We start from the raw sequence: 27,839 nt of genomic DNA on the forward strand, positions 1-27,839 counted from the left end.
TATATATATATATATATGTTATTAATGTTATAAACCCAAACACGAGGGCGTTAGATGTTCCGACGTTTATGGGATGTCCACAACAAGTATAAAGTAGAAATAGTGGATGATGGAAGTTATAACTGTTTCCACGGAGTAAAGCCACGGAGATAAGCCACGCCCCCTCTAAGGCGCAAATAAAGCGAATGACGCTCATGTGATTGGTTGAAAATGAGGGCGACATCTGATTGGCTACAGATAGGTCTGTTTAAAAAAAATGCATTTGCGAATAACATCCACGGCAGGGGAGTCTCATAAATCTACACACACATGTGAAGAATCCACAAACAAATGCAGTGCGATTGACAAATAAATTAAAAAACAGACACGTCGTTCTGCGTGCATTTGTGAGTCTAATTTATTTGTAAATCCTTCTGTGTGCATTTTTAAATCAAACATATTTGTAAATTGTTCTGTGCGCATTTGTAAATCTTGTGTTTGTATTTGCAAGTCTGTCTGTGTGCATTTGCAATTATTGAGACTGATCTGAGCCCATAAGGTTGCCTTGACAGCGCTTTAGTCGTGTTTTTGCATTTTCATCTGGACGGATATTTTGTGCAGTAAAGAAAAAAAGTGTGTGAATAATGCAGCGTACGTGTGGACCAGACACTGTAATCTACACATCTTCTTACTGTTGTGCAATTTTTTCTTTTCTTTCTTATTTTTTGTATTCTTTATAATAAGATTCCCGTCACTTTCTGTCTCTATTACCATAACACTCCACGTCCTCCCTCCATTCACTTTGGAGTCATGGCTGACAATGACCTCCTATTGGTGAAAGAGCCATTATTTTTGGTTATGTGAAAATGGAGCCTCAGCTTTCATTATTTTTATGTCCTGCTACTTATATTTTTGTCTGGGGTCAACCATGAATCTTCCTTAGACAATTGCAGCCAAGTGGAAACCTTCCCGCCTGCGGTCGTGTCACCTCCCAAGGCTCCAGTGTTATAACTCAGAGAGCCTCTGCAGAGGGCCTTGCTTTGCTGCATCACCTTCATTAACCACCATGCTGGAAGCTTCTCTGTCATCCCTGGTTCAATGACTCGCCTCTCAACTCCAGCTTAGCTTCATCCAAGTTTATTTTTCCACTTATCTGTTGCGAGGACGAAGGCAGAGACAGAGGGAAAGAAAGGGGAGATACTCGGAGCTGGGGACGCATTTTTTAATCTGTTATTCCCCTGTATTGGCACGGGCGTCTCCAGTGTGGGGATTAAGTATCTAGACAGTGATGGAGCTCGGCGCTGACCCCGAGGGCGGCAGAGGACTGGAGGAGGAGAGGGGAAACAAAATAAATCATCTCTGTGGAATGAAAGAGAGAACGATGGTAGACACAAGGAGGCGGTGGAGCAGTGTGTGTGTGTGTGTGTGTGTGTGTGTGTGTGCGTGTGTGTGAGTGTGACGGACAAAGAGAAGCGATACAGAGAAGAGAAAGTAAGGTGCTGGCAGCGGTAATGGTCTCGTTGAGGGAGGGAGCAGTCTAAATCCTGAATCATGACCCTCGAAGTCTAAAGGTTACCTCACAGAGTTGCACAATACAGCTCTGTGCCCGTATCACCGTGCTTTCACACCTCATTTCCACATGGATGAATTCATCAGATGGATAAACAAGTTCAAGAGCCAATGCCATATTCTTCAGCATGCAGTTTTCTTTTCTTTCACAGCGGCACAGGGCTTCAGTGTTGCTTCTGAGGGAATGGTGTCCTGGGGTTTTTAATTGGACTCGGATGCATTTTCATATGACCCAGTAAGAGGAAGATCGTGTGTGCGCATGTTGTTTCAGATGTTATTTATTGTTGGAGCCTGTAAACATCAGTTTGACTCCATTTCCCCTCGAGCTGTCATAGAGTGTAGCTTCCAACTGAACCAAAAGAAGCCAAATGGGCCAGGAATCTAAACTAATCTTAACTCTAACACTGCAATCATCAAAGAAAAGAAGTTGCAGCATTTATGATTCTGTCTAACGTTTTTTGATTAAATGTATTTGTGAGACGTCAAAAACAAATGTAATACGGCAGAAGATGTGTTCCTTTGAAACATAATTAAGGCTGCAGTTTTGAGTGGAACGTCATTTTCAGGAGAACAGGCTGCAGCGACGTGCTGCTGCGCTTGTTTGTTTATTTTGTTCTAATATAAAAAAAGGTTAACACTTTTCCTTCATTGCCTTAGGAGAGTTATGAGTGCTGGCTCCTCTGTGATCCTCTTGCTATAAAAGGATGCCCGAATCAAACTTTCTCTACATAGATGCACATTTGCATGTTTCTGCGCAGCACTACATTTCCACCCTGTCTTCCCCCAGTGGAACACTTCTACTAAATCAATAGCATTCGGAAGAAAACCACCAAATACTCCAGATTCCTGATCTGTGTTGTTCCCCTCATTGTGTTGCTGCAGACCTCACAGCGTCACCCCCAAACCTCTGCACTCTGACATCTTCAGCGTTTTGTTTCCCTGCATTTCCTTCCCGGGGCTTTGTTTGTCAGGATTGCTTCCTGGCTCAAGGTCACTCCTCCTCATTCAACTCCCTCTCCTCTGCGTATCGATGCCAGTACAGCCTCTTGGCCGCTAAAGCTGAATCGATATCCCTGAGCGCTCAGCGCTTGTGCTCTAATATCCTCCAAACACCACCTGCCAAAATATTTATGCTATATTCATGGGAGATGCTTAGAGAGAGACACGAAAGAACAAGGAAAGACACAGCCGGCGGCCTGGTAGGATCTTCCTTAGAACATCGGGCAGCTCATGGGATTTATAGTTTAATGCAATTCTTATTAAAAGTTGCAGAGTCAGTATAGAGCTTAGTTTAGTTGTTTTTTTTCAGTCTGAGCTCCACACGACCGCCTGGTGAGGAGGCTGAATATTATTGATGTTCTAGGTCATTCACTCTTTTTTCACAAGTGGCCATTCCTCTGATTGTTCTGTTTACTTAACAGAGTCAGAGAGAGTAATGAGAGTGGAAACGGTGAAGGGAGCCAGCTTAGGCCTGATTAAATGATACAGCTTCTAGAAACAGTTGTCCACTTGTCCACACACTGACCACCGGTAGATTGAGGATGTCCGGGCCTGGCGGCTTCCAGCCCGGGCCAGATCAACAGACAGAACAAAGATACAGCCCAGGGTTAATCTCAAGTTGTCTTTCTGCCTTTGACGTGAGTGTGTGTATGGCAGCTGTGTGTGTCTGTATGAGGTGCATTGATGGTTTGACCTTTTGACTCCTCTGTACTTTATCCCCCTGGACAAACAAAAGCTCAAGTATTTGGCTTTTTGTATTCTGGTGGTGCACGCCCCATTGTGTGCAGCAGGAGGTTAACATGTGAATAAACGGTTTAATGGGTCTGGAAAGGTCACTTGGGTCAAGCTCTGTGATGATTCAGTGTCAGATTAGAGCTCCATCAGTGTGTGTGTGGGTGTTTGTGGGTGGCTGGTCAGCATTGCAGCTGGATGTGTTTGTTGCGATACATTGCCAAAAAGATCACAAAACCTGCTGCATGGTGCCTCAAAACCCTGCAGACTTTGTCTGTTGTACATCAATCAAGCTCAATGAGAGAACTGCAGCAAAACACATGGGATTGGAGAGAGGCAGACAGCGACTGAGGAGCCAAAAAACAATGTTGATGATGGTGATGATGATGATGATGATGATGATGATGATGGCGAGAGACTGGCTTGATGGCGTGGGTGGGCAGGTTGTTTGGAGACAATACATTTTGTATGATATCTTTCTTTTTATTTTATTGATATGCACCCTGGGGAGGTAAATGCCACCACAGCCCACGCGCCACAGATGTCTACTTGGTGGACAATTGATCGGTCTGGCATTTGATCCTCTGGCTCATGGTGAAGGATGCGCTGATGGAGTCATGAGAGCACCCATCGCCGCCCTCCCCTCTGTTCCCTGTCCGTCCCTCTTATTCCCTCCGCCCTGCTCCTTCCATCATTAAGCTGTCCTTTCTGCTGCTGTACACCCCTCACTGTCTTGTTTCCCACACAAGTGTCTCTGAAAAAAGAACAACGTCTGAGGTGTATCTTTTTAAAGGTTTTGTCCATGGGTTGTCTGGTGCTAAAAGCCTTATAAACGGCTGATGGCGAAAAAGATCCAACTATTAAGCACCCCATCATCTCGTCTTCATCTCCCTGGGCAATAATGAAGGGCTTAAGTAATGTAGCCGCCAGCCTTTAATGTGCTAAGTAATCCAAGGAGCACATAACTACTTTTATTCTTGTTTCAATTGAAGCTATTTAATTAACTGCCGAACACATGTGTAACACTCGTTTAACAATGCACAAGACACACACGCAATGAAGGAGACAGGAAAGATCGACAGAAACAGGGAATTAATCAGTTACATATTTAATTTTCTAGTTTAATAAGGCACTCGATTCATATGGTATTCTCTTAAATGGGTGATGAATGAAAAGAGGCGCAGGCATTACCACACGCCACATGAGAATATAAAAGACCCCACCGCAAAAGGACTGGGAGAAAATGAGAGCTGTAATTGGATACCGTGTGAATTAATTTGTTCACATGAATCACATCAGGTCATAAAAGCCAGATGGAGCTGAGGGGAGGATTGGCATAAGGTGGTGAAGGCAGATATTTAACCATGCGTAGCGGTGCTTTCACAGGTCTGCACTGCCACCGTGTGGAGAGAAGAGGGTTGCCAAGCTGTGGGAGAGCCATGAGTGTATCCCTGTGATTCATTTGGAAGGGCTTCCAGCTAAAAGCGAAAGAGGCACAAAATACGCAAAATATTCGACACTTCTCAAATAAAAATTGCTTTTCAGACCATCAATCAGAGCTAGCTAAATACGAGAGGGGATCTCTTGTCCCTGTCGGGAGGAATGTGGGGAGCAAGTACTGTGAGGAGGAGGCAAACCACTTGCTCTCATGAACCTGTGAAACCTGACCACCTTCCTGACCATTGATGACACTCCATTTCTTACGGGGAGACTCGAAGAGAAAGAATGCAGTGTGGGAGAGTTGCTCTTATCACTGCCACCTTCTCCAACCAAATCTAGGATGACGTTTCTTTGGCATGCTCTACGTTAACGTCAGTATTGTAATCCTCAAAAATCCCCACCTAGAGGGTGATGGAGGATGTATGTGACGGCTAGAACTGTATCTTCCCCCGTAGACGGAATGTTGCCGTGTGATTCAGCAGCCATGCTGCAACACCCTTATTTTAGCCTCCTCAGGGTGTCAGTCCATCATTACTTCCAAGGCACAATGTCTCTTTTGCATTGTGACATATCTCCCAAGAAAAATGGGTGTTGGGATGTAACAGTGCACAAAGGTTTGCATCTTATTTCGCGAGCTCTCTAAAATTTGACTGCAAATGTTTGCAAAATCAGGGTTTCAGGGCCAAACATCCAACTGCTTTTCCTTGTTACTTTTGTCTCAATTTCACCCCATATAGGGGGCAAGGTTTTTAAAAGGTTAAATGTGTCAGTTTGTCATTTCAGCAGTCAGAGGGTGGGACAATTATTCTGTAATTGCTTTATTAGCTGCAACCATTGTGCAGACTAACTTGTCTGGAACATAATTAAGAAAGGACATGACATTATTATTTACAAGCAGTAAAAGAGGACGTGTAAGTGCTGTTATAACACAACAAATAGACTATTACTACTGCTGCTGATACTACATATATTATGGCTGCTGCTACTACATCTATAACTGTAAGACCCTGTTAGTGTTGTGTCTGTCTCCCCAGTGTCTGCTAATCACTCATTCCCTTCACCTGCCCTCAACCACTCCTCTGCCTCCTTAATTACTTATGCCCTACACCTGTGGTTTTCCCCCTATATATACTCCCATTATTTCCCTTGTCCTCTGCCAGATTGTTGTTTGTCCTCCGTGTGGCTCTCAAGCCTGTGTTTTTTGCTTGTGAGTTCTCAGTAAAAGTTATTTTGTTCATGTGCCTGGACTCCTGCCTATTTCTCTCTGCGCCTGAGCCTTACCCTTCCATCCCGTTGATAGTACAATCTGGCCATGACTGGCTCAGCAGAGGACAGCGCCATGCGCTCAGCTCTCCAGGCGCAGGAAGGACATCTATTCGACCATGAGCAGTTGCTCTCCGGGTTGACCAGTGGGATCCAGGGGCTCCACGACTGTCAGAGTGCTTATCAGACTGCCATGAGGGATCAAATGCAGGATCTCCAACTCCAGGTGCGTCCAGTTGGACCAGCACCGCCAGAACCGCCGGCCCCATTGGCTCCAGGGCCCTCACCTAACTCGCAACCCGAGCCTCGAGTTCCACAGAACTTTACTTTAGAAATAGTGTTTATTTCTTTCATGGTGGATGGCGGAAGTTATAACTGTTTTTACGGAGACAAGCCACAGAGTTAAGCCACGCCCCCTTTTCCAGTCTAACGCGTCTGTGCATTGACTTTGCATGGTATCCAATCGCGCGTTTGGTGAGAACGCAGCACGCAAATGAACACAACGAATATTCGCAATGCGTTTGGTGTGAACGCAGCATGACTCTCCGACAGGGGAGCAGCCAGGCTGCTGATTATGCAATCTGCTTCCGCACCCTGGCTGCGGACAGTCAATGGAACGTCCCCTCCCTCTCAGATGCCTTCTTGTGTGGTCTCTCTGACGACATCAAGGATCAGATCGCACCTCTTGACCTCCCTACGGACCTTGATGCCTTGGTTGCCTTGGTTATCAGGATAGATAACCGGCTGCACGAGAGTAGAAGTGAGAGACACCAGGCCGATAGGAGACCTCCCGGTTCCTGGAGGCAATCTAATCCACCATGTCTGCCTTACAGGGACCCCTGGGAGATGGGAGGAACCCATGCAGTTGGGCCATACTCTGCTCTCGGAGGAGCGCTACCGCCAACTTAAGGAGGGGAGGTGCCTTTATGTCTTTACTGCGGGCAGCTGGGACACTTCCCGGCGAGGTGCCCGTCAAAAGATCAGGCTCGCCAGTCGGAGGATTACTGGTGAGCCGAGCCTCGTCCTCACGCCCTTCCAGACCCCTGACGCACAGTCTCTTGTCTTCCCCTGCTGTTTCCCTGGAGCTTGCGGTATTTATCGATTCAGGAGCAGATGAGAGCTTCATCGATCGGGGCCTGGCAGAGCAACTCCAGCTACGGTTGGTACCTCTCGAGGCTCCTCTGCATGCCAACGCCTTAGACAGCAGTCTGCTCTGTCGTGTGACTCACCGTACTCCACCTCTAGGCCTCCTCATGTCAGGTAACCACTCTGACCAGTACACCATGTCATTGACTCACATCAGTTACCCATCATTCTTGGTTATCCCTGGTTACTGGAACATAACCCACATGTTGATTGGCTTACAGGGTCCATAGTGGGATGGCGCACCCAATGTCATGCATCCTGTCTCCGGTCTGCCTCTCCTAACGTACCTTCCAGGCCTTTATGCCCTGTTACAAATGCCGCGGACGTCTCTGGGGTTCCCTCCATATACCAGGACCTCAGGGAGGTGTTTTGTAAGTCTCTAGCAACCTGCCTTTCTCCTCATCTACCCTATGACTGCGCTATCGACCTCCTCGCCAGGGCCTTCTCTCCCAAGGGACGCCTCTACTCTCTATCTGCTCTGGAGACACAGGCAATGAGCAGGTACATAAAGGACTCCATGGACGCTGGTATTATTCGCCCTTCCTCATCCCCAGCTGGAGCTGGTTTCTTTTTTGTGAGCAAGAAGGACAAGTCACTACGTCCCTGCATCGACTACCGAGGCCTCAACGACATCACGGTTAAGAATCGGTTCCCACTCATTTCCTCCGCCTTTGAACTATTGCAAGGAGCCTCCATCTTCACCAAGCTTGACCTAAGAAACGCTTATGTCAGAATCAGGGAGGGGGACGAGTGGAAGACAGCGTTCAATACCCCCAGTGGCCACTATGAGTACCTTGTCATGCCGTTTGGCCTCACTAACGCCCCAGCCGTGTTTCAGGCCCTGGTTAATGATGTCCTAAGGGACATGTTGAATGAGTTTGTGTTTGTGTACCTGGATGACATTTTTCCAAGAATGAAGGGGAACATGAACAGCATGTCCGGAGAGTTCTGCAACGGCTGCTGAAGAATCAGCTGTTGCCAAGGCAGAGAAGTGTGAGTTCCACCAACGCTCTGTCTTCCTGGGCTTCATCGTGGCACCCGGGAGCATCCAGATGAATGATGCCAAGGTGAGTGTTGATTCGGACTGGCCGGTCCCATCTGACCGAAAGCAGCTACAGAGGTTTTTGGGATTTGCTAATTTTTAAAGACTCTTTATTAGGAACTATAGTTCTGTGGCTGCTCCCTTCCATGCTCTCACCTCTCCAGGTACCAGGTTCCTGTGGAATCCTCAAGCTGGAGAGGCATTCAGAGTCCTCAAGAAGCGGTTCACCACTGCTCCCATCCTCAACCTGCCCGACCCCGAACTCCAGTTCATCGTCGAGGTTGACGCCTCCAATTTGAGGGTAGGATGGGTTCTCTCGCAGCACTCCCGCAAGGACAACAAGGTCCACCCATGTGCCTTCTTCTCCAAGAGGTTATCCCCAGCAGAGAGGAACAATGACATGGGCAACTGTGAGCTGTTGGCCCTCAAACTGGCACTAGAGGAGTGGAGACACTGGTTGGAGGGGGTTGGACAACCATTTCTAGGATGAACCGACCACAAGAACCTGGAGTATATAACAGCGAAGAGGCTAAACTCCAGACAGGCCAGGTGGGCTTTATTCTTTAATCATTTTGACCTTATCCTATCATCCGGGTTCTAGGAATGTGAAACCGGATGCCCTCTCCCGCCAGTTTGAGGCCGAGGATTCCCCCAGGGACCCCACTTCCATCCTGGCTCCTTGTGTGGTGATCTGGGGCATCGAGAGTGAGGTTAAACGAGCCATTGACGGGGCACAGTCTCCTAACAGCTGCCCCCCGAACCGCCTCTTCGTCACCGCAAGCCTACACTCCCGAGTCCTGCAGTGGGGACATTCCTCCAGACTCAGCTGCCATCTAGGGGTAGGGCGGACAGTCAGCTTCCTCAGGCAGCGGTTCTGGTGGCCATCACTGGAGGCGGACCTAGGAGTTTGTGGCCACCTGCCAGGTCTGCGCCCAGAATAAGACTTCCCGGCAGCGCCCATCGGGGCTACTACACCCTCCGGTGCGTCGACGGCCTTGGTCGCACGTCTCCCTGGACTTCGTGACCGGCCTTTCCCTGTCCGAGGGTAACTCTGTCATTCTCACCATTGTTGACCGGTTCTCCAAGATGGCCCACTTTGTTCCCCTGCCCAAGCTCCCCTCTGCTAAACAGACTGCTGAGAATATGCTCTCCCAGGTCTTTTGTCTTAATGGTCTCCCACAGGATGTAGTCTCCGACCGGGGGCCTCAGCACAGGCTCTGGTTCAGGGGTGTCACCTTACGTGGAGAAGGGCGTGAGCGGAGCTGCTTCGGACGTCGGACCGCTACAAGAGAGCAGTGGACAGACACCGCACCCCAGCTCCACGCTACCGGGAGGGGCAGAGGGTCTGGTTGTCCACGAAGGATCTTACCCTTCGTGGAGAGTCTCGCAAACTGGCGCCCAGGTTCATTGGCCCGTTCTCCATTTCCAGAATAATTAACCCTGCGGCGGTCCGGTTATAACTTCCAAGGACCATGCGGGTCCACCTGACATTCCACGTCTCCAAGGTGAAGCCTGTAAGGATCAGCCCACTGGTTCCCGCCTCCAAGCCTCCTTCTCTACACCTGAGCCTTACCCTTCTATCCCATTATTTATAACTACGGCTGCTGCTACTACATCTATAACTACTGCTGCTACTACATCTATTACTGATGCTGCTACTACATCTATAACTACTGCTGCTGCTACTACATATATTACTACTGCTGCAGCTACTACATCTATAACTACTGCTGCTGCTGCTGCTGCTGCTACAACATATATAACTACTGCTGCTGCTGCTGCTACTACTACATCTACATTACATTACATGTAATTTAGCTGACGCTTTTATCCAAAGCAACTTACAATAAGTGCATTAAACCATGAGTCCAAACGCAGGACAACAAGAATCAAGCAAGTACAATTTCTTCAATAAAGTTAAACTACAAAGTGCTATCAGTAAGAGCCATTTAAGTGCTACCAAAGTGCTACTACGGCTCTACCTTCCCTTTTCAAGGTATAGTAAAAAAAGATGTGTTATTATTTTGCGACAGAAGATGTAGAGACTTTCTGGTGTCTTGATGTCAATGGGGAGCTCGTTCCACCAATGAGGAGCCAGCACAGCAAACAGTCGTGACTTCGTAGAGTGTTTAGCTTGTAGTGACGGAGCTACAAGCCGATTGGCAGAAGCCGAGCGAAGTGAACGAGGTGGGGTGTACGGTTTGACCATGTCCTGGATGTAGACCGGACCCGATCTGTTTGCAGCACGGTACGCAAGTACCAATGTTTTGAAGCGGATGCGGGCGGCCCCCGGTAACCAGTGAAGGTCGCGGAGTAGTGTGGGTACATTTTGGGAGGTTGAAGACCAGTCGAGCAGCTGCATTCTGGATGAGCTGTAGAGGTCAAATGGCATTAGCAGGTAGACCTGCCAGGAGGGAGTTGCAATAGTCTAGCCATGAGATAACCAGAGCCTGGACCAGAACCTGTGCAGCCTTCTGAGTAAGAGGTTGTCTTCTCCTGATGTTGCAGTCAGAATCATTTTAAGTGCTGCTGACATTGAGTAATATAAGTTGGCACACACATAAGTAGAAGATTTTCTATTTTCGTTTGTGAAATAAATGCCTGCAGATGATTATAGGTGGGACTTATGGTCTGGAAAACACAATGGGAGCATAGCATAAAGCCTTACCTAGTCCAAGTAAAAAGTAGATTATAATTATAATATGTTTTACTAAGGGTATGTTTAGGCGTTTTTCCAATAGAGGCCATTTGGAGACTCCATTTTAGGTCCTAATGAAAGGTGAAACCGAGGTATCATATACACATTCACTATTGCACTATTGTTAGCGTCAACAAGAACGTATCATGCTACTTCCTGCCTTCAAAGTAAAAGCACTTGTTTCCATGCTCTTCTCGAGTTTTTTTTTTATTCCACAGGCCTTGACTATATTAGAAGCCACTTTGACTGTCAGGCTGAGAATCACGTCATTGAGGGCTCCCAATCATCTGAGGAAGAGGACTTCTTTTCCTCCTTGAAGAAGACCGGCCCTCTTGAAATGACCCAGCAGTTGGATGCGTACTTGGGGTGCCCAACAGGAGACACAGTAGTGTATGTACTGAAGTCCTTCCCAGCTCTGTGCCAGCTTTCAATTAAGTTTAATACGCCCTGCCTCAGCAGCCTGTGAAAGACTGTTTAGTGTTGCAGGGCTCATCTTCAGGCCAAGAAGAGCATACATTGGCTCAAATAACTTTGAGAACCTGCTGCTTTTGCAGCTGAACAAAACCTATTGATAGTGTTGTTGTACATACGGGATTGAGTCCAAAGGTCTCAAGGTCTCTTCCAATAAAGGTTATTGATAACATTCTACTGAAGTTTGTCTTCCGCTCCATGAAACGCATGTTAATGCTCAGTAGTACACATATGGTACTTTAATGTATTTGCATTGTAATAAAATGTGATAATTTTCAATGGGCATATATGCAGCTGAAACGGGTAGCCTAGTGCATCTCACATTTTTTAATACAACATTATAGTCATTATGGCCTTTAGAAAAATTATTGTTTTGAGGGGGAGGTGGGGTAGTGCACTATAGGCCCCTGAGACGCGGCTTAAGAGTTAGTCCTTAATGGAAAAAAAAATTCCCTTACATTACTTTTACTTTTATGCTTTTAAGTAGTTTTGAAACCAGTACTTTTACACTTTTACTTAAGTAAAAAGCTTGAGTTGATACTTCAACTTTTACAGAAGTATTTTTAAACCCTAGTATCTATACTTCTACTTGAGTAATAAATGTGAATACTTTTGACACTGCTCGATAGCCCCACTGAAGAAAAAGACAGTGAGTCAAAGGAGGTTTGCTCCCTGGTATAACCCTCAGACCCGCAAACTTCACGAAAGCATATGGCGTTCCACCAATCTGGAAGAATCACGCTTAGTTAGCGAGATAGCCTTAAAACATATAAAAAGGCTCTCCGTAATGCCAGAGCAGCCTATTACTCATCAGTAATAGAGAAAAATAAGAACAACCCCAGGGTGTCACACCTGTATGTCAAGTTGGGTTTTTGTCCTGTCTCCATGTTTGTTTTGTGAGTTCCTGTTTTATTTTGGAAATTAACTCTCCTCTCGTTTTCAGGTTCGTTACCCTTCCTCATGTGTCACCAGTCTGATTGTCTTCCCTGATTCCTGATTGTGTCCACCTGTTTCCCCACTTCCCTCATGTGTACTTATAGTCGGCGTCTCCCCTTGTCCTGTGCCAGTGTGTCAGGTCCTTTCACCTTGCATCCCCGCCTTATGTCATGGTCAAGTCCAAGTCTTAGTTTTGTCTATGCCGAACCTAGTTATAGAGTATTATTTTCTCCTTTCCTCGCTAAGAGGTTTTTTTGTTGTTTTCCCGCTATGTTCAGAATTTCCCCGTTCATCCCTTTTCGGAGGAGTTTTTTGTTTCCAGGAATGTTCCTGTGATTTTTTTTGTTAATGATGGTTAGGTAAACCTCTTCTCTGCGTCCGAATCCTCCTCAACAGTTCCCTCCCCCCGTGACAGTACACACTGGCCAGAATGGACTCGGGAGAGAGGGACCAGCTGACTGCGGCGCTGTGCACTCAAGCCTCAAGGCTGGCGCAGCATGCGGATCTGGTGGCTGGCCTCGATCGAGGAGTCAGGGGACTAGCTCAAAGCCAGGTGGGGTTTAAGGCCACCTTGACCACACAGGTGGGACTTCTCAGCACCCAGGTGGAGCAGATCTTCACCCTCCTCGCCACGAACCCAGCCGCTGCTCTCGAGCAACCTCCCACGCCTTCTGAGCCCTCTTCCGTAGCCACACATGCTGACGCATGCACCAGGCTGGCACCCCCGGAACGATACTCTGGGACCATCGGACAAAGTAGGTCATTCATCATTGAATGTGAAATGCACTTTGAGCACTCCTCTTCACTTTCACACAGAAAGATCCAAGGTCGCCTTCATGATGTCTCATCTCACGGGAAGGGCCAGGGCGTGGGCCACCGCTGATTGGGCCAGGAATTCCACAGTTTGTGCTTCGCCTCAGAGGTTTTCCGACGCTCTCAAACTCGTCTTTGACCGTGTAGCGACAGACCGAGAAAGGGCTGGGGAGCTCAGCCGGTTGAAGCAGGGAGGAGAGTGTTATGTGCAGCTGCAGGTAACTGGACCCAAATGCCGTCAACGAGGGAAAGGCAACTTTATTGCACAACAGGCTTCAACGCAGACAAAACAAGCTCACACGCAAGATCTTCAGCGATCAACACAAGACGAACCGACAAAGGGGAATGACACCAACAGGACTTAAATACAGAGGGCTGGTGCAGGTGATTGGACACAGGAGGAAACAATCAGGGACAGGGCAGACAATCACAGGGACAGGAAGTGCAGAGAAACAGAGGACACGAGAGACAAGGACTTCAAAATAAAACAGGAAACACGACACTACAGATCCACTACAGATCCTGACAGAGAGCCTGTTTGTGATTACGCCATTCGCTTTCGCACCCTGGCGACGGAGAGCGGGTGGAACACCACGGTCCTATACAATGTTTTTCTGAAAGGACTTTCAGATCCGATCCAGGACCTCTTGGTCCCATTGGACCTCCCTCCGGACCTCAATTCCCTCATCGCCCTCGCCATCCGCACAGACAACCGGCTGCGGGAACGGAGGCAGCAGCGCGGGTCTAGGTCGACAGTCACTGCATCGAGTTCTTCAGCGGCTCTCAGGCACGCCGCACCACGTCGGATCTCGCCTGAGCAACATTCACGACCTCCCGACGGAGGAAAGGAGGAGCCCATGCAGAAGGGAAGGGCCCGGCTCTCTCAGGAGGAGCGGAAGCGGCACTATCAGGAGGGCAGATGCTTTTACTGTGGCAAGCAGGGCCACCTCATCGCCGCCTGCCCCATGAAGGCCAACCTGTTGGTCAGTCATGTCCCAGCAGTTACTCTCACCCCACGACGATTAACCACAGTGAAGATTAAATACCACAATAAAGACCTTGAGCTGGGAGTACTGATTGACTCAGGGGCAGATGAGAGCCTGATCGACTGGGGTTTAGCGCAGAGACTGGGGCTTCGGGTTAACCCACTGAGTAAGCCTGTCAAGGCGAGCGCGCTCAATGGGAGTGCATAAGGTTGTACCTTATACGCTCACCTCTGCACCATCTCATCCTCGGGTATCCGTGGCTAGTTTGCCACAACCCACACGTAGATTGGCGGACCGGGGACATTATGGCTTGGGGGGAGAGTTGTAGGAACCGATGTCGGGAATCACAGTTCCAGGAGAAGAACCCTACTCTTAACAGTGTTTTTACTCACTCTGTCCCAGACTCGGAGATCACCGATCTGACACGGGTGCCAAGCTGCTACCATCATCTCGTGGAGGTTTTTAGTAAAAGCAAAGCCACAGCCCTACCACCTCATCGCGCATATGATCCCATTGATCTACTTCCTGGCTTCACCATCCCGAAGGGCCGTCTTTATTCGGTTTCTGGGCCTGAGAGGCAGACCATGAAAAACAGATATCCCCTTGCCCTCATAACTACATTATCAACAGGCACAGATTTTCACCAAACTGGACCTACGCAACGCTTATCATCTGGTCCGCATTAGGGAAGGGGATGAGTGGAAAACAGGATACTACACGCCATCCGGACATTATGAATATCTTGTCATGCCTTTTGGTCTCACCAACGCCCCAGCAGTTTTTCAGTCGATGATAAACGACGTGTTGAGAGAATTTTTATATGTTTATATTTTATAGAATTTTGTATGTTTATATTAATGACATTCTGATTTATGCCCCCGACCTAGACACTCATAAGAATCATGTTGAACTCGTCCTGCAACGTCTCCTAGACAACGGGTTATACGTTAACGCAGAAAAGAGTGAATTTCATGCCAATACTGTCTCCTTCCTGGGCTTTATCGTAGCCCCTGGAAGGGTTCAGATGGACCCGGCTAAAGTAAGCGCTGTAGCCGAATGGCCAACACCTGATAGCCGCAAAAGAGTGCAGCAGTTCCTTGGTTTTGCCAACTTTTACAGCCGGTTTATCAGAGGTTTTAGCGCGACAGCAGCTCCGCTCCATGCTCTCACTTCTGGTGCCGTTTCACTGGTCCGTGGACGTAGCCTTCCGAGAGCTTAAGCGGCGGTTCACCACCGCACCCATCCTCACACTCCCCGATCCCGCTCGCCAGTTCGTGGTAGAGGTGGACGCCTCTAATGACGGGATCGGGGCAATTCTCTCCCAGCGAGTTGGACAACAAGCTTCACCCCTGTGCTTTCTTATCACGACGACTGACGGCGGCGGAACGGAACTACGGCGTGGGAGATCGTGAGCTGCTGGCGGTGAAGGTGGCGCTGGAGGAGTGGCGGCACTGGCTGGAGGGGGCACAGCACCCGTTTCTGGTTTGGACAGACCACAAGAACCTGCAGTATATTAAGAAAGCTAAACGTTTAAATTCCCGCCAAGCCCGCTGGTCTTTGTTTTTTAAACGTTTTGATTTTTCCCTATCCTACAGACCGGGGTCAAAGAATACCAAGCCTGATGGCCTGTCCCGTCTTTTCAGCCCCGAGCCTGTGGCCATGGAACCTGAGCCCATCCTTCCACTTAACTGTGTGGTTGGAGCGGTTACCTGGCCTATAGAAACCGAGGTGAAACAGGCTAACGGTGAGACCCCTCCACCTCGTGGGTGCCCAGATAATCGTCTGTTTGTCCCTGTTAATCTGCGCCCACTGGGCTCACTTGTCTTTGCTCACCTGCCATCCGGGCGTACGTCGGACCATGTTCGCCATCACGCAGAGGTTCTGGTGGCCGTCCATGGAGCCGGAGGTCCGGGAGTACGTTGAGGCATGTTCCGTCTGCGCCAGGAACAAGAACTCCTCCAGAACCCGTGCAGGCTTGCTGCAGCCGCTGCCCATTCCGTCCCGGCCGTGGGCAGAAACCTCTATGGGTAACACCACGGTTTTGACCGTAGTGGACAGATTCTCTAAAATAGCAAATTTTTTAGCCTTACCCACGTTGCCGTCAGCTAGGCTACCCGTTTTCAATGCCCATTGACAATTATCACATTTTATTACAATGCGAATACATTAAAGTACCATGTGTACTACTGAGCATTAACATGCGTTTCATGGAGCGGAAGACATGACTATAACTAGTTGCCTATAAGTATTGTAATAGTGCAAAAAGTCAAACTTCAGTGGAATGTTATCAATAACCTTTATTGGAAGAGACCTTGAGACCTTTGGACTCAGTCCCGTATGTACAACAACACTACCAATAGGCCTTGTTCAGCTGCAAAAGCAGCAGGTTCTCAAAGTTATTTGAGCCAATGTATGCTCTTCTTGGCCTGGAGATGAGCCCTGCAACACTAAACAGTCTTTCACAGGCTGCTGAGGCAGGGAGTGCCGTATTAAACTTAAGTGAAAGCTGGCACAGAGCTGGGAAGGACTTCAGTACATACACTACTGTGTCTCCTGTTGGGCACCCCAGGTACGCATCCAACTGCTGGGTCATTTCAAGAGGGCCGGTCTTCTTCAAGGAGGAAAAGAAGTCCTCTTCCTCAGATGATTGGGAGCCCTCAATGACGGGATTCTCAGCCTGACAGTCAAAGTGGCTTCTAATATAGTCAAGGCCTGTGGAATAAAAAAAACGTGTTTGATTACATGATTGACTTTTATTGTGAAGAGCATGGAAACAAGAAGTGCTTTTACTTTGAAGGCAGGAAGTAGCATGATACGTTCTTGTTGACGCTAACAATGTTGAGGTTACGTGTGGAGAAATATACATGTCAGGTGCAAGAGCGCGTTCTAAATCGCTTTAAGAGTTTGTAATGCTGCAGTTCAATAGTAAAGTGATTCCGTTCATACAAGACGTGTCCTGGTCCTCATTGAAGCTCCACTTCATTACACCCACCAAACGAACTAGCAACGTTGAATCATAGCCTAGCTACTGCTAAGCAAGCAAACCATGGCATGTCTTGGCATGCACCTAGGCATAGCAAACATGGCACATTTACGTTACTAGGTTACTACAATATTTTGTTAATAATCGACTGATAATAACAAACTGTCAGCTTACCTCAATATGCTTTTTCCATTAAAAAAAAAGCCATTAGCTCGTGGCACTTGTTGCGCAGAGCTTGTAGCGCATTCGAAATGAATTGCTATCTTGTTGGCTATCATCAACCTCCTCGCTGATACTTGGTTGGGAGTGGGATATTTCACTCGAGTTCTCTGATATTGACATCTTTGTAAGAGGCTTTTCTGCTGTCCTTGCTGGAGAGTGACGTGATTTGTAACTGTTGATTTGTGTCATCTGCAGGTGCATCGCATAGAAACCAATATGGTGACGGAATGGTATATGTTTATACTTCTCATCCAACCAGAATCAAATTCACTCTATCCGGATGGCGCGATTTATCTGGCTAGGTTTTTTGTGTGTGCTTTAGAGCGATGACGAGCCGGAATGAAAACAATCCAAAATGAAATAGTAACAAGGCTATTTTTAAAATGTAGGGAGTAGAACGTACAGATATTTGCGTGAAAATGTAAGGAGTAGAAGTAAAAAGTCGTCTGAAAAACAAATACTCCAGGTATAAATACCCAACATTTCTACTTAAGTAAAGAAGTATTTGTACTTCGTTACTTGACACCTCAGGATGCTGTTGCAGTCGTCCAGTCGAGAGGTGATGAAGACGAGGATGAGTTTCATTGTCTGAAGAGGAGAAGACGGGGCGTAGACGGGCAATGTTTTTAAGATGAAAGAAGGTGGTTTTTGTGATGTGCTTGACGTGGTGTTCAAAGGAGGGGGTTGGATCAAAGATGACACCAAAGTTACAGATGTGAGTGGAGTTGTGTGATTTGTTTAGTGGTTTGGGGTTGATGAAGATGAAGATTTGTCGCTTTTGAGTTTGAGGGAGTGGGCTTGCATCCAGGTATTTAATGACTTGGCATCTCATAATTATGACGTAGTATCTCATAGTTATGACTTAGCATCTCATCATTAATAAGTCATAAGGAGATGCTCAGTCAGAATTATGAGACCATTTTTCATAATTATGAGATAGTATCTTATTATAATAACTCTTTATTTTTGTCATCATATTGTCTGTAATGGGCTTCTATAAAATAATAATTTAATATATTAGTTTATAAAAATAATTTAAAAAACAGCGGAAACCTTAATTTTGTTTTGTTTTAGTCGGACTCATTAGAGCGCTGCACGCAATATGGAGGACAGTGAAAACAATTCGTAACAGGACTGTCTTAATAGCAGTTGACAAGTCAGGGTTTATTCATTCCTTGTTCGCAGTGAACATATCGGAACTTCGGTAAGTCGTGAGCAATGTTCCATGTAACGGGAATGTGTTGCTAGTAGGAGCTGTCGAGGGACAACATCCGGTTTGCAGCAAATGCCACACATGTATAAACTAAGTATTAGGTAGGCTCACGTTACGTTACACGCGTGTGGTGTTTTTATGAAGGAGCTGAAAGCCGGCGTTGTAGTTTTTTAAACATGTAAAAAAAATATATAAAATGCTCTCCTGTGTGTTGCTCGTGTTCTTTAAGCTTTTAGCTACATGTGTAATGTCCTTGATAAATAAGAGGTGTTTTAGTGACGTCATACTGGAATCCCCCGAAGCTGGTTTAAACTGTGCTTTATGGAGCAACAAAGGACATTCTACATTCAGATAATAATGAAGAATGTGTCAGATGAGGCTGCGTTTCCTTTAACAGTGTGATCATGTCGCTGTCCTGTTCTCGGCTGCAGGCTGGTCTGAGATCTGCAGAGGAAGATGTTTTGTCTCTGGCCGTCCCTGTGGCTTCAGCCCGGGACACAGGTTTGCTTCGTCAACTGGCAGAGAGTCCATAAACTTGCCTCGCTTCAGAAAGCTACAGCGCTCCCCCAGAAGAAAGTCCAGAGCTTGCTCTACCCCTTTAGTGCACTGGAGGCGTACCTGGACAGGTAGTGTGTCTAGTTTCATATGGAATGTGTGTGTGTATTCAAGAGGGCACCTGTTTTGTCTTTGTGCACATATTCTTTCAGAGCCTGAAATGTATTTATGTGTTTGTGTTCAGGTCTGTGGACAGGACACAGTTCCAGCTCTTCCATCCCAGTCTGGAGGACATGGTTAAAGCAGAGAAGTTCTTCTGCTCCACACAGTCTCACAGGATCGATTACTACGTCTCTGCAGAAAGGATGGACCATGTTCCTGCACTGAAACCTCCGGAGGTTAGTGTGCATCTTTAGTCCCACCGTTAACAACTGTGCTCCGAACCAAAATCTAAAAGCAGAGAGCTGTGCGAAAACAACCGCAGGGTCTTGCTCAATTCTTGCTGCAACACACTGTGATGTAATCTGTCAAGAGACTACTCTGCCCGAGCACACGTTCCTGGTCGATCGCTCTATGGCATGAGCACGTACTCCTGCTTTTGACCTCAGAGTAGTTGCTGCTGTGGTCATTTCCCAGAGTTGTGAACTTCTGCCTCATAGTTTTGCTGATAAATTTATGGATTTGTTCCTCCCAACTGGACCACCGGCAACCTGGGTAACCTCCCATGGTCATACTGGGGAGCACAATGAGGAACGTGTCTCAAGCCTCACATGTTCCCATTCATTTGATACAGTTAGATGGAGAAACATTTACAAAATAACTTATTTGTTTGACTTCAAATTAAATTTGTGTAGCAATGCTCTGGAGGAAATGTATTTTATGGCCTGTGTGTAAAGATTACAGTTCTTGTCCTCTCCGCCGTGAGCAAGGTGGATGTTGTGTTGCTGTCACATTGGCAAGCCTCAAATGTTTTCCAGCTGCAGCAGTCCAACCACACTGGACCAACCACATCAGACAGAAATGCAGATTATTCTTTACTGACCTCATGTCATCGAGGCGCCCAAGCATCCATCCTCAAAGGTGGTAACTTTGAAATCAAGAGCATACTGAATGCCTCCACATGGCTGTGAACGCGGCGACGGCTGAGCGTGTAGATAACCTATAAAGCCTACCTCCGGCTCGCCGCACCACTCAGGGTCAACTTGTTTGTTCATCTTCTAAACCCGTGGCGGTTCACGCTGCCCTTCCTCAACCCACCGCGTGGCCCCTCGGCTCGTGGGAAATGTAGCCTTGTGTCTCTTCCCCTCCTGCAGCCTTATCCATAATGAAGCAGCAGCTGACGCTTGATGATAATATTTATAACCCCGTGAACAGAGGTGATCACCGGAGGGCTCGGAATGGAACACTGTGTTGACGGGACAGCGCGGCCTCTTTGGCATGCCAAGTTGGTTCCCGCTCTACCTCCCCGCTCCGTCAGAGGTTGATGTATTTGGGGCATGCCGGCAGCTTGAGCCTCCCATCTGTCGGGTGTCGGAGAGATGGATGAGACGAGTAGTGTCCTTGCTACTGCAGTGGCAAAGTGGTAGCAGCCCGTGATTTTCAGAGCATGCTGGGTAAAGGGTTCACTGAACGAGTGAATGTTGAAATAAGTTCTTCAGGAAAGTACGCACGCTCAAACTCTAACAAACTCCAGGATTAAAGGACTGTGTGTATCCTCAGGTGTGTTTCATCGGCAGAAGCAACGTGGGCAAGTCCTCTCTCATCAAGTGTCTGTTCTCCCTGACTCCCGAGCTCGAGGTCCGAGTCTCCAAAACTCCAGTGAGTAGTCCTAGCCCACACACAGCACGTCTGTTTCAGTTTCAAAGTCCTGTGAGGTAATATTACGTAGAGTTAGAGTGGGAATCGTTTGCTGGTAAACCCGTTTTATAGTCCCTTGCTGACAACTGGGAGTCCATCCTCAGATCCTGATAATGGGTCCTCAGTATCACGTCTCACAAGTTGGTATGAAGGATACTTTAGGGACTATAACAACTACATCCTATTCATACTCCGTTGTATGGTCTATGACCATACTATTGCATCACACTATATGTAAATGAAATTAGCAAAGTGTGATTTAACAAAAGAAGATAGATTTGCATTTGATTTGTCTTGATCAGAGTTGAGCTCATGTCCTCCTCAGGGTCACACGAAGAAGATGAACTTCTTCAGAGTGGGTAAAGCTTTCACCGTCGTTGACATGCCAGGCTACGGACACAGAGCACCCACAGACTTTGTGGACATGGTGGAGCCGTATCTCCACACCAGGAAGAAGTAAGACGTTTACCTCACCCAGCGTCCTGTTTGGGTACTAGAGTCACAGGTTCGAGCACCAACACAGACAATGGATAGCCCTCATAGACGCTTGATCCACTTCTGGAGGCCCACAGTAGGACTGTCACCAACCATCTGTGAACCACATTAGAATGATTATCTCGGTGTGGTATAGTAATACTCATAATTTACTCTTTATCAACTGTAGTTTCACATCCTTTGGTTGAAATAAAACATTTTGGTTGAAACAATTTACAAAGACAAAGATGCAGAATTACAAAATAATGAGTTCTACCAAAGCACTCGGTAGAAACACTGGTGCGATTATGAGTCGTGTTGGTATCTGCGAACAAATGATAGGACATTGAGTTCATTATAATATTAATATTCAGGAATGATTATAATAATTTTTGTATGAGGCCCGCTCAAAGAAAGAAGAAACTATTTAAAAAAAAAAAAATGTTTTTATACTTTCCAGCAGAATGTTCTGAGACACAGGCCTGTTCTACGAAAGCATATGAAGTTAGCCTCTTTAGACAACCTTGTACACACTAGGACTGTTCGAATAGATCCCAGCTTCATTCATAATGTGGACATTTAATTTCATAATCAACTCAAATGCTGCTCAGCGGTTTTCCTTTTTTTCTGTGTGTATTCATTAAGTTTGAACGCAGTAGTTGAGCACAGTTTCAGATAAAGATGAGGCTAATCATGAGCGTAGAATTTGACTCGATCATATCATCTGCTCCTCTGTTTCCAAAGTACAGGGCTTGCCACACACACGCACAGACACACCAGGGGAAGTGAAGTGAAGATAACGTCGTCGGTACCAGATACCAACAGACTCTGCTGTGAGTAATATTAGAGTTTGCCACCTGATGCCAGTAGAGGCTGTGTGGGATTCTTTGACTCGTAAAGTCAAATAGAAGAGCCAGCTTTTGCACATCTGTAGAATATCTATGATTGTCAATATAAAACCAGCACACTGACTTTTTTAATCTCGAGAACCAGGTCATTCATATTGGGGGTTTTGTTTTAAGGATTCTTTTTGGGTGATGACATAAATAAATATGACGACAGACAGTCTAAGGTTTATTCAAGAGCTTCAGCAGAATCTATGAATGTTCAGATCAATGCCTACTTTACACAGAGTACAGACAAAGCCTTTGGCATCGACATGGCTTCTCAGAGAGTTGGTGTGAACTGTGGCCTAAGAGAAGGACAATATTAATAAACATTTGCAGTACCATCGCGATGAGGCTGACCTCTTGTGTTAATAATCTCTCCTGTTATGTCCTTCTGGATGTGTACTGTATTTGTTGTTTACAGCCATGTTGGCCATGATGAACCAAACCCTTTGACGAATGATGTGAGTCATAATGAATGCTAATGATTTTTATCCAAGGTTACTGTGGTTACAGTCTTCTGCACCTGAACCTGTGTTGGTCAACGTTTGTGTTCTTATTTCTATGAATGGAGAAAGGTCATTGGTCTCTGTGCCATGTAAACGTGGCCAATGTCTCCTCTCTCAGTCTGGTGAGGACGTTCCTGTTGGTCGATGGCAGTGTTGGTCTGCAGAAGGCCGACATGATCGCCCTGGAGATGTGTGAAGAGATGAGACGTCCATACGTGGTAGGAAATAGTAACATCTAGAATTCGAACAGATCTCAGCTTGAAGGCTGAATATATGAGTATGACTGAAGGAAACTAGATTATATTTCTTTCATCCGTGTCATCACAGTCAGGATTATTATGTTCTCTCTCTCTCTCGATTTGATTATCAATTCGAGCAGACTTCTCAAATGTTTTTGGGGTTTTCATTTGTCTTCTACTGTTGTTAAAGTAAAATATTTTCGATTTGGTCCGGTGGTAACCAAAAACAAGACATTTAAGCTATTTAATTACAAACTCCTGCCAGATAGCAGTCTGCTGTGTGTCTGCATGTTGCGACAGGCAAATCAGAACCTGCTACAACCTGTGTGTGTGTGTGTGTGTGTGTGTGTGTGTGTGTGTGTGTGTGTGTGTGTGTGTGTGTGTGTGTGTGTGTGTGTGTGTGTGTGTGTGTGTGTGTGTGTGTGTGTGTGTGTGTGTGTGTGTGTGTGTGTGTGTGTGTGTGTGTGTGTGTGTGTGTGTGTGTGTGTGTGTGTGTGTGTGTGTGTGTGTGTGTGTGTGTGTGTGTGTGTGTGTGTGTGTGTGTGTGTGTGTGTGTGTGTGTGTGTGTGTGTGTGTGTGTGTGTGTGTGTGTGTGTGTGTGTGTGTGTGTGTGTGTGTGTGTGTGTGTGTGTGTGTGTGGGGTCACACAGCGCCTGCCTGTACCTGCAAACCGCTTCATCCGCTGTGCCAACAAACTACTTAAACCGGTTAGTGGGCACAAATTAAATTATGTACAATCAAAATGTAATGTCATCAGTTAAAAAGAAAATACAAAAAGTCAGCCAACTACTAAGTCACAAGAATAGTTCAAATACATTATTTTTAAAACACACGTGTAATAGTGAGGAAACTTGGACACAGCTCTCTGTCTTCATGTCACTGTCGTCTCTTACAACACTAGAGGTTAGCTTGCTCATTTCAGTAGATGCGCCAGCAGCACAATACATAGACGTCTTTGACACAACTTTATCACCGTACCCTCTTCACATCCCGTTGATGAATCAAGACCAGATTGTACGTATTGCACCTTTTTAGATCTTGAGGAACGGCAGATTGCATGATGGAAACACATAGTTTCCACTCTTTGGTCCACCCCCCCCCTCTCCTCTTCACATTTGAATCATTCTTCTTACAAATCTTCATCATTAAGTCCACAGTGAATTAATGCTGAATGTATTCACTCAGCTATTTAAAAACTGCTGTTCCCTCTGAGGCGGTTTAATGAAGCACACTCTGCACTCAATTATTCATGCTCTCCGGTTATTAAACACTTTGACCATTAGTAAGGCTGTGACAGTACCACTTTTAACAAAGATGAACTCTCCCTGCTGAAAGGCAAAGGAAGCGTGAAGGAATGACCTGAAACACACTTTAAAGAAAGTTGAAGTTGAGTATTTCTCTACATTTAGCAAACTACTCGGTGCTGTCTCTGCCCACAGACTCTCCTTTCACCTTTTGGGGAGCAAGACACAAGACCTTCCTGGGTCTTGAGGAGCAGCAGTGTTCGTTGATGGGCCAACTCTAACATACTGCATCACTTTTAGATGAAAAGAAATATCAGGAATGCTACTGGACCAACGACAGGAACAGCTCATCTGTAGCAGAAACAAGATCCCTGACTGAAGCAATTGTTGATCAGTTGTAGCCCCTCCCAGCCGGTTAGAGGAGAGAGCCAGCAGTCAATGACGCTGTAACAGTCGAAAAGGGCTTTTCAAAAAGTGTGAATCACTGTAATAGTTTCCTGTGCTCGTTGAGCCTGCCGTTCTAAATGAGCATAGGAAACATTAGGATGATGGATCCAGTAGTTTGTGAGATTAACTGTGGACAGACGGACAGATGCACACATGACAAACACGTAATCTCCTGGCGGAGGTTCAAGTTGTTCCTTTGCCGTTTTGTTGTGGTCATATGGGATACGATGTAAAGGATGAGGCTCACAATGCTGCCTGTAATGATTTGCTGACACGTCTCTTTATCACTTGCTTGCTGATAGCTCCATGTTCATATTTTCCATGAAGGTAGAATTGTAATGTGCCAAACATTTTGTGTTGCAGATGGTGGTGACAAAGATTGACAAATGTGGGTCCGGAACACTGCTGTGCAACCTAATGGATCTTCAGGATGTGGTCAAAACACAAACCACAAGCTGCTTCCCTCAGCCACTCCTGGTCAGGTGAGTCTCACATTCTCTTTGAGGCTGATGATATCTTGTGTTTCGTACCATTAACAAAGCTCAATGAAAAGGTACATCTTACGAACAAGTCTATGTATACAACGCCTAATACATCTTCTGCCTCTTTGCCATTGTTCCCGGCAAACTATTAAAAACCCAGTGTCATCCTGGGTGACATAACCATGAACACACACACACACACACTGTCATGTATTCATATTACTCACCAAGACAAATAGTATGCATCTTTGAGGTCTAATAAATGGCTTGAGTTAATTGCCTTCCCTTATAAAAACATTTACAAAGATAATTTCAGTCTTTCAATCCAGAAATGTTTCCGTCCATGATTCCTGTCTTTATTGGTGCAATGCAGCATCTCTTTGTGTGTTAGTGCCATAATCATATTGATGTTGAATTATGACGTAAAAATGATTATCATACAAGTGTTGACAGTAATAACTGAGAGTTGTTCTTGCAGTTTTAAATGGCACATTACATTACATTTCATTTAGCTGACGCTTTTATCCAAAGCGATTTACAATCATCCACCGTAGACACATCTACGGGGAGCAATTCCAGACACTTTATCGAACACGTATGTCTCTGTCTCTCTTTGCAACAGCTCCCTCCAGTTCTGGGGGATCTACCTCCTGAGATGCTTCATTGCTCATGTAACAGGCAGCATCAGGTTAACGGACACCTCTCGGAGCTGACCCGAGGACAACTTAGCCTCGCTGGCTGGATCCACACCACCCACAATGCAACTGCTTCAAATACTTTTATTTTCTAATAAAATGTAAAAACACTCCTTTGTTGTTCTGGCTGGTGGTCATTTTACAATTTAATATTAGAGATAAGATGAAGTACGTTTCAGTTCATCTCAAAGGTGTTAGATCAAGCTCTGTGCAGACCAGTCAACCTCTTCCACACCAAACTGGTAAAGCATTTGTTTAGGAAGCTGGCTTTGTGCACGGGACCATGTTGAATCAGGAAGTGCAAGAAAGTGCACTGTCCATTGTCCAATCCATGAAAAACAATAATAAAGTCAAAAGTATGTGGACTGAAAGAATGACCTGAAACTACAACGTATAGATCAGAGTGGGGTTCTGCTTGGAGCAGACTGGGGAGTATAACTGAGAATCTCCCCATTACATTTAATTTAGCTGAAGCTTTTATCCAGAGCAACTTATATTCATACACCTAAGAGACACAGCTATGGGGAGCAATTCAGGGTTAAGTGTTTTGCTCAAGGACACATCAACTAGGGTGGGCCATGAGCGGGGATCGAACCGCCGAACCTCTGATAGAAAGACGGACCTGCAGTCGTGGACGGGGTACTGTAAAGTACATAAAGATAAGTATAAAGGACCTGGTACCAGAAGTTCAGTTTATTTTGTATAGCCCAATATCAAAAATTACAATCTGTACACATACAACATCCCTGACCTTTGACCTCACATCGGATCAGGAAAAACTCCCCAAAAATAACCTTTCACAGGGAAAAAAGGGAAGAAACCTTCAGGAGAGCAACAGAGGAGGATCCCTGTCCCCGGATGGACAGAAGCAATAGATGTCATGTGTACAGAATGAACAGAGTTACAGAGTTATATAAACACATTACATGAATATGACAATGTATGAATGGAACTCCAATCCATGAAACAGAAGGAGGTAGAGAGGAGGGGGGGCGGGGCGCATCAGCAAGGCAGATGTAAATTCATCCATAAGGAGAGAGAGAAGAGGAGATAGGTGCTCAGTGTATCCTAAAACATCCCCCAGCAGCCTATAAGCCTATAGCAGCATATCAAGGGGCTGGACCAGGGCAAACCTGATTCAGCCCTAACTATAAGCGCTATTAAAGAGGAAAGTCTTAAGTCTATTCTTGAATGAGGTGACTATGTCTGCCTCCTGGACTGAAAGTGGAAGCTGGTTCCATAAAAGAGGAGCTTGATAACTGAAGGCTCTGGCTCCCATCCTACTTTTTAGGACTCTAGGAACCACAAGTAGCCCAACATTTAGTGAGCAGCTCTCTAGTGGGGCAATATGGTACTACAAGCTCCTTACGATATGATGGTGCATCACCAATCAGAAGTGAGTCACGTTGAGTCGAACCCTTCAGTGGAAATGAGGCAATAGTCTTCCCTCATGTTGGTTACTTTTCCCCTACATTGTCTACGAGGTTCCCACTGAGAGTCTATGAGAAAATTACTCTGATATATTCCCTTAGTAAACATGAGGGTATATGGTCTCAATCTTTAGTTTCAAGTATTCTTCAAAACATGGTTCATTTAGACTCTAACAGACCATAAAGCAGGGTATGCTTTAGGGCGGGGATACAAGGTGACAGGTTGCCTGTTGCAGTCCTAATAAGGTTACTTCCACTCATTGGTTGCAAATAGCCAAGATGGCGGCGGCCAAAAGGTTGATTTTGAAGCATCAAAACTGCATTCCACAAACCAATGGGTGACAGCTGATGACCACGTCTTGATCCACAGCGTTGCAAAAGGGTAACAGCCACCTTCCGGTTCCCCATCAGGTTAGCACTGTTTGCATTGTCAGTACTTCCACTCGTAGTCTGCACTGTTAGCTCTGTCAGTATTTCCACTCGTAGTCTGCACTGTTAGCACTGTTATCTCTGTCGGTACGTCCACTCGTAGTCTGCACTGTTAGCACTGTTAGCTCTGTCAATACTTCCACTCGTAGTCTGCGCTGT

The 27,839-nt window shown here is 46.2% G+C and overlaps 1 protein-coding gene across 8 annotated transcripts; it reads left to right on the forward strand.

Annotated features, from left to right (window-relative positions):
- Nucleotides 1-17,728: 17,728 nt before the first annotated feature.
- gtpbp8 (GTP binding protein 8 (putative)) lies at nucleotides 17,729-25,934 on the forward strand. 8 transcript variants are annotated; one of them, XM_034562036.1, is made up of 9 exons: nucleotides 17,796-17,994; nucleotides 18,924-19,118; nucleotides 19,232-19,385; nucleotides 20,707-20,805; nucleotides 21,170-21,300; nucleotides 22,833-22,932; nucleotides 23,604-23,660; nucleotides 25,008-25,126; nucleotides 25,749-25,934. In XM_034562036.1, exons 2-9 carry the CDS (start codon nucleotides 18,949-18,951, stop codon nucleotides 25,837-25,839), a joined length of 921 nt encoding a protein of 306 aa, XP_034417927.1. In that variant the 5' UTR covers nucleotides 17,796-17,994; nucleotides 18,924-18,948; the 3' UTR covers nucleotides 25,840-25,934. The 8 variants fall into 8 exon arrangements, 7 of the variants coding, with proteins under 7 accessions (XP_034417930.1, XP_034417927.1, XP_034417924.1 ...); XM_034562033.1 differs by having other exon boundaries at nucleotides 17,983-18,087; XM_034562037.1 differs by lacking the exon at nucleotides 17,796-17,994 and adding an exon at nucleotides 18,009-18,087 and having other exon boundaries at nucleotides 18,890-19,118.
- Nucleotides 25,935-27,839: the final 1,905 nt, after the last annotated feature.

Source organism: Cyclopterus lumpus, chromosome 21, assembly GCF_009769545.1.
Source record: "Cyclopterus lumpus isolate fCycLum1 chromosome 21, fCycLum1.pri, whole genome shotgun sequence".
Lineage (NCBI taxonomy): Eukaryota > Metazoa > Chordata > Actinopteri > Perciformes > Cyclopteridae > Cyclopterus > Cyclopterus lumpus.